This window comes from Arvicola amphibius, chromosome 12 (assembly GCF_903992535.2).
Source record: "Arvicola amphibius chromosome 12, mArvAmp1.2, whole genome shotgun sequence".
NCBI lineage: Eukaryota > Metazoa > Chordata > Mammalia > Rodentia > Cricetidae > Arvicola > Arvicola amphibius.
Genome location: NC_052058.2, coordinates 126,455,852 through 126,467,302, shown reverse-complemented (window position 1 = coordinate 126,467,302; position 11,451 = coordinate 126,455,852). Strand labels below are relative to the sequence as shown.

General features: G+C 41.3%; 1 protein-coding gene across 1 annotated transcript; it reads left to right on the top strand.

Moving 5' to 3' along the window:
* Window positions 1-1,099: 1,099 nt before the first annotated feature.
* LOC119802980 (28S ribosomal protein S17, mitochondrial-like) lies at window positions 1,100-5,498 on the top strand. Its single transcript, XM_038314173.2, has 3 exons — window positions 1,100-1,471; window positions 4,474-4,491; window positions 5,355-5,498. The coding sequence occupies exons 1-3, from the start codon at window positions 1,100-1,102 to the stop codon at window positions 5,496-5,498; spliced, it is 534 nt and encodes a 177-aa protein (XP_038170101.2).
* The last annotated feature ends 5,953 nt before the right edge of the window (window positions 5,499-11,451 follow it).

Here is an 11,451-nt window from a genome sequence, read left to right as displayed (position 1 = left end):
ACATATATATACATATATGCCATGAAGTTATCTAGATTACATCACCTAAGAAATGATTAGTGACTTAGAATGAATCAGATCAGATTTCCATTAAAAATGTGAAAAATGAGACACACACGTTCTTCCAACTTTCATTTTTCAATAAAGTATTTTCAGGGAAATTGTGGAGGAAATGGATAGCAGTTTCAATTATAATTCTATGAAGATAAAAAAGTATTTCGTGTTTCTTACACTGATCTTCGATTAAAATCAGAATATATTAAGTAGTTCTTCAGTGACACAATAAAAATTAATATAATAAAATTTAATTATACAGCTTTCTGGGCATCTGACCTCATCTAGCAATAACGTTTTGAAAAAGGCATATTAAAGTGGCAGTTTTGAAGTCAGTGCAAACCTTGGTAATCAGGAAAGTTACTGAGGGAACGTCAAAGAGCTGAGGACCTTGCAGGGTGGCTTGTGTCTCAACTGCAACTCTGTCCCCCTCTTCCATCCAGCCCCAAACAAGCCAACTCACCAAAGCACTCTGAAAGCCTGGTGATTTGACAGTCCCAGCCAGTGGCTTGGTTTCATCCTGCAGAGTCCTCTAACGATGTGTGTGCCCCATCCGGACTCATATGACTGTGAGATCATGCTTTGGCTTAAAATGCTATCTAGCAGAAAGTGATTGGATACAGTCAGAATTTACCTGAAAGACAATAAACTAAACCAATATGTAAAAAATTAAACCCACCATCTGTGAAGAAGGCACCTTTGAAGAGCCCAGCTTCTTCCCACCTGGAAAACGGAAGTGTAAAATTACACAGGCAGATACCCGCTTCTGTGGACAACTATACGGTTCTGGAAAAGTTTCAGTTTAGTTTATAGCATCAGTATATATTTTACTAAAAGAAAACGTAAATATTATGACTGTGCTAGTATAATGTCATAATACATAATGATCTTAAGTATCCATTTGTTTAAGCCATGCTACGTATTTATTTACTCAAGTTGGATGATACTCTGAAAATACTGTATAAAAGTGATTGCAAGGCTGTGCCCCATGCTTCGCTGGCCTGGGTCCGAATAGTAGAATCCAGAAGGTGGTCAGAGACACATGATGTCAGTAATCTGTACATTCGTCCGTGCCAAATGGGTCGTGGGGAAGGTGATTGGCACAGCCATGGTAAAAACTGCTAATGTCAGAGTGACCAGACTTGTTTTGGACCCCTACTTGCTAAAGTACTTCAACAAGCGGAAAATCTACTTTGCTCACGATGCCCACCAGCAGTGCTCCGTCGGGAATATCGTGCTCCTCAGAGCTCTGCCGGTCGCCAGGTCAAAGCACGTGAAATATGAACTGGCTGAGATCATTTTCAAAGTTGGCCGAGTTATCGACCCAATCACAGGAAAGCCCTGTGTGGGGACCGCCTACCTAGAAAGTCCACTCAGTTCAGAAACTGCTAACCCAAGTAAAACTCCAGAACTCAAGGCATTTTCCACCTCGGGAAGAAGGAGCCAAAGGGATTTCGGTCTTTATGTCTCCTCTCTGACTTCCGTCATTAGCCGCCCAGTTTCTCTTGTGACATTAATGAAATAGTAAAAGTATATGAAACAAAAAAGCGATGATAATCTAGTTGAGCTCAAGTAAAAACTATGACCAATTATGCACGCCTCGTGGGTCTCTGAGGCAGATAGAGAAAAACAAAAGTGAAAAATTTAAGCTTAGGCTGAATTGCTGTTATTGACTGAGAGCTGAACTGACATGGAGATGAAGTTAGCCTTGTGCACTAGGTACTTTGGTTTTCGTGGAACAAAACACATTACAAAAGCAATCTAAGGAAAGAAGGGCTTATTTGGGCTGGTATTTCAAGGGTACATCTTGGTAGTGGGAGCTTGAGGTGGTGGGTCACAATGCACTCATGCTCAGGAAGCATGGAGATGAGGGTTCCTGCTTAGTTTGCTTTCTCCATTTTTCTGTTTGGGACATCTATCCTGGAATGGTGGTGGCCATCATCCCCACATTTAGAATGCCTTTCCCTGTCTCAATCAGATTAATGTGGAATGAGTCTCTTCATCCCCATGTCCTCTCAGAAGTACCAAGAGATGTGTTGCCATGGTGATTCTAAATCCTATCAGGCTTATCAGTATTGATCAACTATACCTTTGAATTCAGTAGATTTTATAATGTTTTACATTTTAGTTTTATAAAGCCTCATCAGGTGGGAAAAATACAACACAGTATCCTCTACTTTCTTTGGCTATTACTTTGGTTAACCAGGTAGGAACGGTAATTTATCACTCAAGGTTCTATATTCCAGAGCAGAGAAAGGAAGGATAAACAGAATAAGGGAAGCCAAGTTAATTGATCAGTTGATCTTCTGAGGGGTTCTCACTGAGATGAGAGAAGCTGAAACAAGCATCAGGCTCTGATGAGTCAAGAAACTGGAGACCTAGGTTAAGCCCAGACACCAGGACTCAGGTCACTGAAGGATCCATTCCTAAAGCAGAGCTTTGCCGAATAGCCGTTGGAAGTGCGGTGAGCAACACCCCTCTCTACTTTCAGAAAGTGTCTGTCCTGATGATTGACTTTTACAGATTTTTATCACAAAAAATAACCCTTAGCCGGGCGGTGGTGGCACACGCCTTTAATCCCAGCACTCGGGAGGCAGAGGCAGGCGGATCTCTGAGTTTGAGGCCAGCCTGGTCTACAAGAGCTAGTTCCAGGACAGGCTCAAAAAAAAAAAAAAAAAAGCTGCAGAGAAACCCTGTCTCGAAAAACCAAAAAAAAAAATAACCCTTTTCAGCAGAAAGGAACTTTTCTCCTTAGAAATCTCAGTGCTTCAGACTTAATAGCATCCTTGACAAACAGGATTCTTATTCGAAGGCATTGCATTTTATTGGAATCTCTGTTTACCTGGAATGTTTCTGTTAAGATTACAGAAGCTAGATTTTTCTGGTCAGTATACTGACAGAGCTCCTTAAACTACCCTCTCTGGTCATTCTGTCCAGAAAAGTCTCAGCTCTGCTTATGCCGTATTTACTGGGGAATCCTGGGGCCTGAAAAGCAGCCTTTAAACAATCAGCTTCCCATAAGGATGTGAGAAATCAGGCGTGGGAGGTACTGAAATAAAACTGCAGTAAGCTAAGTGTGTTGCTCCGTCGCCCCAGTTCCTTCCTCTGGCCCTGCATCAGCAGTCACTCTTAGCATCCCCTTGAGAAGAGCCCTCTCCCAGTTCCTTGTTTATTTCAACCAACCAAATGCAAATTCTATCAACTAAAGCACAGAAAGCCCAGGATTATTTTCTGACTTTTAGAAGTTAAAAAAATTCCTCCCCATCCAGGTTTCATACTTTCCTAGATGAGCAATTCCCAAATGTCTTAAAATCCTTCACTAGTGCAATTGGGAGGATACGGACTTTTAAATCCTGGTGCTTTGTTACAGTTTAGGGAAGCGTGCAGGTTGGTGAACAAACTGCTCACCTGGGTTAGAGCACATTTGTAAACGCATGAGCAGAAGAAAGGACTAGCTATGCCTGGAGGGTGTGAACATGCAGCATTCTGGAATAACAATGCTCAAGTCAATACATAAGGAAAGGAGAATAGTTATAAATTCAAGGCACTGATGGCAAATAAAAAAGCCAAGGAAAACATCATCTAGAGAATTAAGCGTGAACTGTGTAAACTGCCAGCCCCGGATTCATTACTTACAGCCTCAGGAAGACTGTTCAGATTAAATTCTGTCCTTGACATACATTAAGTTCTGCCTCCAAGGTGAGGGTATAAAGGAAAGAATGGTTGGTAATTACTGTGACAGTGGACAATGTAGAGATTTCAGTAGAATGGACACTGGAGTCTGAGTCCTTCACAGAGGCCAAAATGAGTCTCAGCAAAGAAAAAATTTTGAAAAAATAAAAAAGTGAAAGCATACAGGGCCTGCTTCTGGAGATGGCCAGAATTCTGGCTTAAAGGGGTTACTTTCAAAATACAGCATTTTCTGTGTACCAGATTTGTTACTGAAACCTATGGTCTGGTCTTTAGCAGAAATCACCAGTAGCAAAACAGCTGATATCCAGTAGTTCAGCCCTGAAATCATATTCATGCAAATAGAATTATATAGGCTCAGTAAGACTGAACTTAAACATAGATGCACATGTAACAACAATGAAGGAAAGAGACATCCTGAATCTGAGCGGGCAAGAGGTAGATGATGTCAGAGCAGAATGCTGCAGCTGCCTTTGAGTTGTCTCTGCTCTGGAAGTGATCTCTCACACATACTTTTGTGAAAACCCCTCTGGGCTCACCAAGCTGTACAGCTCAATTGCTACTTTGTTTTGTCCTGTGTTGACTCTCTGGAATGAGTAGATGGTGTGTGTTTATGTGCTTATAAATGTGTGTGTACATATATGGTGTGTATGTATGTGTCTGTGTGTCCCGTTTATAAGTGTGTATGTTTGTCTATATATGTTTGTGTGTGTATCTTTCTCTGTGCAGGTGTGTTTCTGCCTGAAGGTATGTGTGCATATTTGTGTTTGTATCTCTCTCTCTCTCTCTCTCTCTCTATATATATATATATATATATATATATATATAGAGAGAGAGAGAGAGAGAGAGAGAGATGCAATATATGTGTGTATGTAACTCTATGTGCTTGTTTTTCTGTGTTTTTGTGTATGTGTTTGTGTTCATGTGTAAGTCTGCATGTACCTGTGTATATATGTGCATTTCTGTGTGAGTGTCTATGCATGTGCCTGTGAGAATATGTTTGATATGTATGCATTTGTATCTATGTATGTGTGTCTGTTGTGTGTGTGTGTATATTTCTGTGTTCATGAGTGTATATATATATATGTGTGTGTGTATGTACTTGTATATGTATGTGTGCACATGTATACTATCTTTATATATGTGGATATATTTGTTCATATGCATGTGGACATCTGTGTAATTGCATGTGTATGTCTGTTTACATGTGTGTTTATTTGTGTATACATTTGTATGAGTATATATATATTTGTATGTTTGAGCATATATGTATGTGTGTATGTAAGTGTAGGATATGTACATATGTGTATATCTTTGGATATGTGAATATGTGTATGAGTTTGTATATGTGTGTATGTCTAAACTTATGTGTGTATGTCTGTGTACAGTCTGTGCACATGTGTGGATGCAGACGTGTGTCTGTGTACATGTGTGTATGTGTGCCCATGTGCATTTGTCTGTGTTTTGCATCTCTCTGAAATCTCTTGCACAACAGGGCATGGAGGTCCTCTTTTCTAATGAAAAAAAAAGACCTCCAACAAGTCTCTCCCAGAAGCCATTTCCAATGTCTTTCCCTTTCCTTCTTCCTTTCCTGGCAACTGATGTTTCAGCTTCATGAGCCACCAGTGTCACACGGTCACATGGTCTTGGATAAGGTGTGGTTACCTAGATGGACTGCTGAGTTAATTCAGAGACATGGACAGAGAGCTGTACATCCTAGAGAGAAGACCCATGAAGAGAAGATGAAAGCATGAAAAAGTGAAGTGACTTTTGTAGAGAGACAGGTCGTTGACTCATGCCTGGAAAGTGACAGAGATGCAAAGAATAAAAGAACAACAATAACAAACATTAATGAACTTATAGTTTGCAAAGGCCCTCCCCCTTCCGTATTCCCTCTCCTCCCTGAGTGGTCCTGGGAATCAGCCATTAGTCGTTTGATTCCTGGAACAGGTACAAAGTTCTGATGGACATGGGGAGTTGGGGTGATAAGGCAGACACTCTCAGGAGCAAGGAACAGTTTCACATGAAGGACCTGCCCCCCTCTCAGATTATCCTAAATTCCCCTGACTGTCCTTCACTAGGGAGCTTGTCTCGGCTCAATCAGCTTCATACTCAAGCTGATGGATCGGTATCTGTGTCATAAGAATGTGACACATTTTGAACATTACTGCCAGAGTCGATGGTCTCATCCACTGAGCGGTATGTCGTGCCAGATGTTTGCTAACAGGATGCACACATAGATTCAGATCATCACCATATTGACTCTCTGCCAGATGTGTGGGTGTGACTGGCATTAACCAACATCTTATAGACTCAGAGCTGTGGGTATGACTGCTATACCAGTGTGTTACAGGTCTAGATTCTAGTTACATCGTCCCCATAGTCTCACACCGAATCCTGACAATGTGACAGGCTCTAAAATGCCATGGAAACAAACCCCTGAGTATGTGGGGAAGGACTTTTCTGGAGTAGATTAGTTAAGGTGAGGGCATATACCTTAAATGTAGATAGCAACACTCTATGTACTGGAATGCTAGGATGAATAAGAAGGAGAAAGTAAGCAGAGTCGGGCCTCCATCTCTCCACTTCCGGCTTGTGAACCTAAGGCCACTTGCCCCCCAGATCCTGCCACCAGGCCTCCTCACCACAGTGGACGGTACCCTATCAACCATGAGCCAAAGTCAACCCTTCCTTAAGTTGTTTTCTGTCTAGCATTATTATAGCACAATAATGACCAAAGTCACTAAAATACAGTGTTGCCTGAACTCATCTTTGTCCCAGTGCCAAGCTCTCCCATTTCCCTCTTTACTGCAGTTCTTCTTAGTGTGGACCACTCGCAATGGGTGCTCCAAAAATAAATTAGGATCAAGTATGGTGTTAAACAGTGTGTGAGGAAATATGCCTGCTAAATACATCTGCTTGGGCTGAATTTCATGGCATTTTTAGGCTGTTATGCAAGTATATTGGAGAAAAAAAGATCAGTTAAAATTGATTATACACATATAGTAAGGTTTTTTCTTTTTTTTAATTCAAACAGATTTAAAGCATTAATAGTGTCAACCTCTTAACTAAAGCAGTAAAAATATCCTGGTAATGTGTTGATTTAACTAGCTTTTGCGGTATTAAGCTGGATGAAGACACAGGCCTTATCTGAAACAGCCTAGAGACTAGGAAAAAGCTATTAATAGTTTTAAATAATGCCTTGGTGACTAGGAAATAATTGTTTTTCACGTCTTTGGGTAGAGAATGCACCGGTTTTATAGTCAGTAGCTTATCTGCCTTGAGCTAAGCATACTTTATATTTTAATTGTGGGTCCAAGTAGGTTTTATGGTGAAATGCTCCCCCTTCAAGTGCTGGCAAGTTATCTTCTTGTTTCTGATGGTAAAGGATAAGGGTGCAAGGGGAGCATAAGCTCTTAGAGAACGCCAGCTGCGTGGAGCAGCTGAACCTCCCCCTTCTGCAACCCTTCTCCCCTTTCATCTCTTCTGTTCTCCCTCCCCTGCGACCTTCCTCCCTCTGTGACTGCACCTGCCGGGCCATTTTGCCAGCTCCTGTCTCTTAAACCTTCGCTCCCCTGTTTTAGTTCAGGTAACTAACAGAGAAAAATAGTAACATACTCCACCCCCAAAACAGGTGTCCTATGAGTGAGCTTTCCTTCGGTGCTGATTGGATTTGAATATGGCCAATTAAAGAAACTGGGGCTAGACTTTATGAATCCAAATTCCTAAAAAAATTAAAATTGGCATTCCCATAATAAGCAGTCAACCAGTGAAATTCCGCTTGTCATGCTTACAGAAGTAATTGCTGTTTATAATCATGACTTAGAGCCTTTCAGAGATCCCCCAGGTGGCACCCAAAACATCAGAAAAATAAATTAAATTGTGCTCAGTGGAGATTCATTGAACTGTTCATTATTAAACTTTTAATCTACTATCTCCTAATACTATATGATTATCCTTTATTTCATTTTATATTTAATTTGTCAGAGAGCACTCTTCCACAGCCATAGTAGAGTAGGTGGAGCTGAATTAGGCCATATGCGATACTCAGCATTATAAATGTAAGCAATACTTGAAAACCCACCACAGAGCAGGTATTTCAAAACAGAGATCCTAATTTAGAATAGGTTCTGTCTACAGAAAGCCTCTGGCAGTGGTGGTGGCTTTCCCACCTTCCTTACCCACCTCTGCTCGTGTCTTCTCTCACTGCTGCGTGTTAGTCACCATCGACTGGTTAGTGCGTCTGTGTCCGCACTTTATCAGAAAAGGAAATTCTTGCTTTTAGGGGGTCACTGTTTCCTGGAGTTATATTACATCAATAACTACCTAGTGCCAAGCTGGAAGAGTTTTCTTTACCGTAAATCATCTGTGTTCTGCCTGTGTTCTTCCAATGTTTCTTGAGCCCTTGGCTACCCCACTCTAGGATACTTTGGCCATTTTTTTCACCTTTGTGGATTTGTAGTTTTCTAGAATCACACAAAGATGAAGTCATATAGTATCTATTTTTCTCAGACTAACTTCATTGAGTAATCAATATACATTTAAAATTGCTCTGCATGTACATATTTATGACATTTAGCTATACAAAATAATGAGCTGCATTGTGATGTTTTTACACATCTGCATAATGTGCCTTAATGATGCTCATAGCCTTTGACACCCTTCTTCCTTCCTCTGCCCACCTTCTTCTTCCTTAAGGCCCTCCTTATCCTTTTGTGTCTTCTCTATCTGTCTAGATTTGTTATAGAAGAGAAAATGTGTGATAACTGGGCTTTCTGTGTTCTGCACCTTCTTCTAAAAATAACATAGCTGGTTCTTCTCTATGACTGAGTAATGCTCTATTTGGTTTTGGTGGGTTGACAGTTCTTTTGTTTTTATTGCTGAATTTTATTTATTTTTGTTTCAAATTTATCCATTGACCAGTTGAAGAATATCTCAGTTGTTACTTGGATTGCTAAATTTGGATAGAATTTATATTTAAGTCTGCTTCTAATAACTGCTCTTTTTTTCAGAGTATTATATATGTAAAGATACTGGACACCAGGTCCTGGGGTTATGTTGTGGGAGCTCCTTCCGCTCCTTCAGCCAATAGCCGCTGAGATACCAGCCCATTGGGGTGTGATCTCTCTCTTTAAGAAAAACACGGCCACTTCCCTTGCTCTCTGGCTTCCGGCTCTGCTTCTGGTGACTAGGCTCCCTTCCTGATTGCGCAGAGTGCTGTTGGCTGGGAGGGTGATCTGTAAGTTTTTCCCTTTTAAATAAATAACCACTTATTAATCATAATTCCAAACTGGTGTGGGATTGTTTGTGACTTATGCCTTCAGGGTTACGAGACAGGAGTGGTTAGGCATGGTGTTTGGCTGTCTTTGTTGTGTCCTGTATCTATAAATGCAAAGGCCTCAAAGCTCCTCGTGTCCTTGGTTTTCTCCTCACCTTAGTCTGCATCCACACACGTTGGCTGTGATAGATCCTCCATTGCCATTCATCTTCTCCAACACAGCATTTTGTTATAATTTTTCGAGTGTTCTCAGTACACTACAAAGGAATGGGACAGAGGGAACAGCCTAAATCCTCCAGATACACGTCAGCCTTTTGATATGGCTGTGTCTTAGCCATATGACCTTTACAAACTCTCATACCCCATCTCTGCTCCTTCCTTCCTTCTTGGATATGTATTACCAACCTATAACCAGGAAGCTTCCATCCCATGAAAATGTCTTTTACCTCTGAGCTAAAATAGGACCTTTAGGAATAGAGTGGAGAGGAGGACACCCCCTAAGATCCTTAGCAGTAGAGAGGGGTGCCCTACTTGCTGGGATATGGTGCTGACCATGATCTCTCTGCTGTGGAATATGCCCATCCTACTGATGGCGAGTGTATTGCATAATCCTTACAGTCCTCATTACTAAGAATATCTCTTAAGGGTCTCCTTTGTTCACTTATATCTTCTTCAGGGGAAGCTAACGCAATTTGCATAAAGGTCTACGAACACACAGAGGCTTCCCCAAGCCTTCAGCTACCAGCACTTCCTTTTTATTCAGCCGAGGTCATACCCAGTCTCACTGACTTTTCTTCCTCCTGGTTCCAGTCCAGGTGGGGTCTTTTCTAGGCAAGTGCTCCTCAAGTGTGTTTTCCAAATGTGTTTAGCTCTTCAGATTTGGAGGGAAAGTTTGTCAGGATACCTCAGTTCTCTGAAAGACCTGAGGAGAGCCGCTGATAATCTGCACCACATTTTATTCTATTAAAAACTTGGAGTTGTTGGCCTTCAACTCATTCCATTTTAGAACCGAAACTGAACAACACTTTAAGAGCTTCATGTTTAAACATCATCTCTGACTATAAACATAGTTTGATGATAATTATACAGTTAACAGACAAGAAAAACTAGTGTTTAAATTTTGGGTTTCTGAATCCAAACTTTCTGTAGTCACACAAGGGCACATGGCTTTAGAACATTCTGTAGGCTGTTGTCTAGATTATGGACAACAGGAGCATGAAGGATGCATATGAATCCAAGAAGCAACAGTTTAAATGGCCATCTGAGATCTACATTTATGTTCAAGCTGAAAAATAATTCAACCCAGGAACTGCTATTCTGGGAAAGGTTGAAGCATTTCCTACAGTACCCAGTGATGGATCTCACAGTGCGGTCGTTTTCTGTGGGGGCTCCGCAGTGTGGTCATTGACCTCACACATCGGTGCCTGCGTTATTAGTGAGTAAATTTTCACCACTACCAAAGCTTGCAAACATTGCAGCTGGCCAACACCGCACAACACACATTCATTTAGAGGTCGGCAGCCCTGAGTGCTGTAGTGTTTGAGAGCTTGGAGAGGCGAGAACTAGCAATCAAGATGAAGCCCTTGCTCTCCGGGTAACTTTTAAAGTGTTCTATTTGTTCTCACCTAAACAAACCATACATCATCACCACTGACTTGTTCACCGGCATGAGGGGCTATTAGCTGTGTGGCTTATAAACCCCACAATGAATGCAAACAGGAAGTCTTTCACAAGGAAGGAGAGCCCAGAGCAATTTTCCCAGTCCAGACACATGGCATCACTGAGCCCCAAGACCTGACCTTAGATTTGTGATTAACAGAGCTCATCTTTGCTCTACCAAGCTAAGCTGCGAAGAAATTGATTTTCATATGTTTTATGTGTGAGAGGCACACAAGTCTAGTGGAGAGGCGAGAAGCTGGCCTGCCCTGATAAAGTAATGATTTATATGCAATTTAAAACTTCTCACGGGGGTTCCTCAGCCAGATTTTTTCTATGTGTGTGATAGAGCAGCTACAAAAGTCAGCTCCTGGCTTTGGGAGAATATGTACACAGATATTCCTCGGTGAGGTGTATTCACCAGTCGCTGGCATTCAAGAACATTCTGACAAGCCTCCTTGCCATTTGTCTGGAAGGGCATTCTATTTCCTTGCGCTTAAGTGATCTTCCAGAACAGAAAGGTGATCTTTAGTCCATTTTCTGAATTGTTTTCTTCACGTAAAACTCCAGGTTTCTTTTATGCATTCTTTTATACTTTAAGTCTGTGATTATAAAGATTTCCATATATAAAAGTATATATATACACTTTTCCCCACAATGCAAGAGAGATGATTCTGTGCTTTAGGAGTACACACTGATCATGCACAAGACTCAGTTATGTTCTCAGCACCCCCATTAGGCCACTCACAACTGCCTCTCCCTCCAGTTCCAGG

Excerpts from the sequence above, each read along its gene's own strand:
- LOC119802980 (XM_038314173.2), top strand. The coding sequence starts at position 1,100 with ATGTCAGTAATCTGTACATTCGTCCGTGCCAAATGGGTCGTGGGGAAG.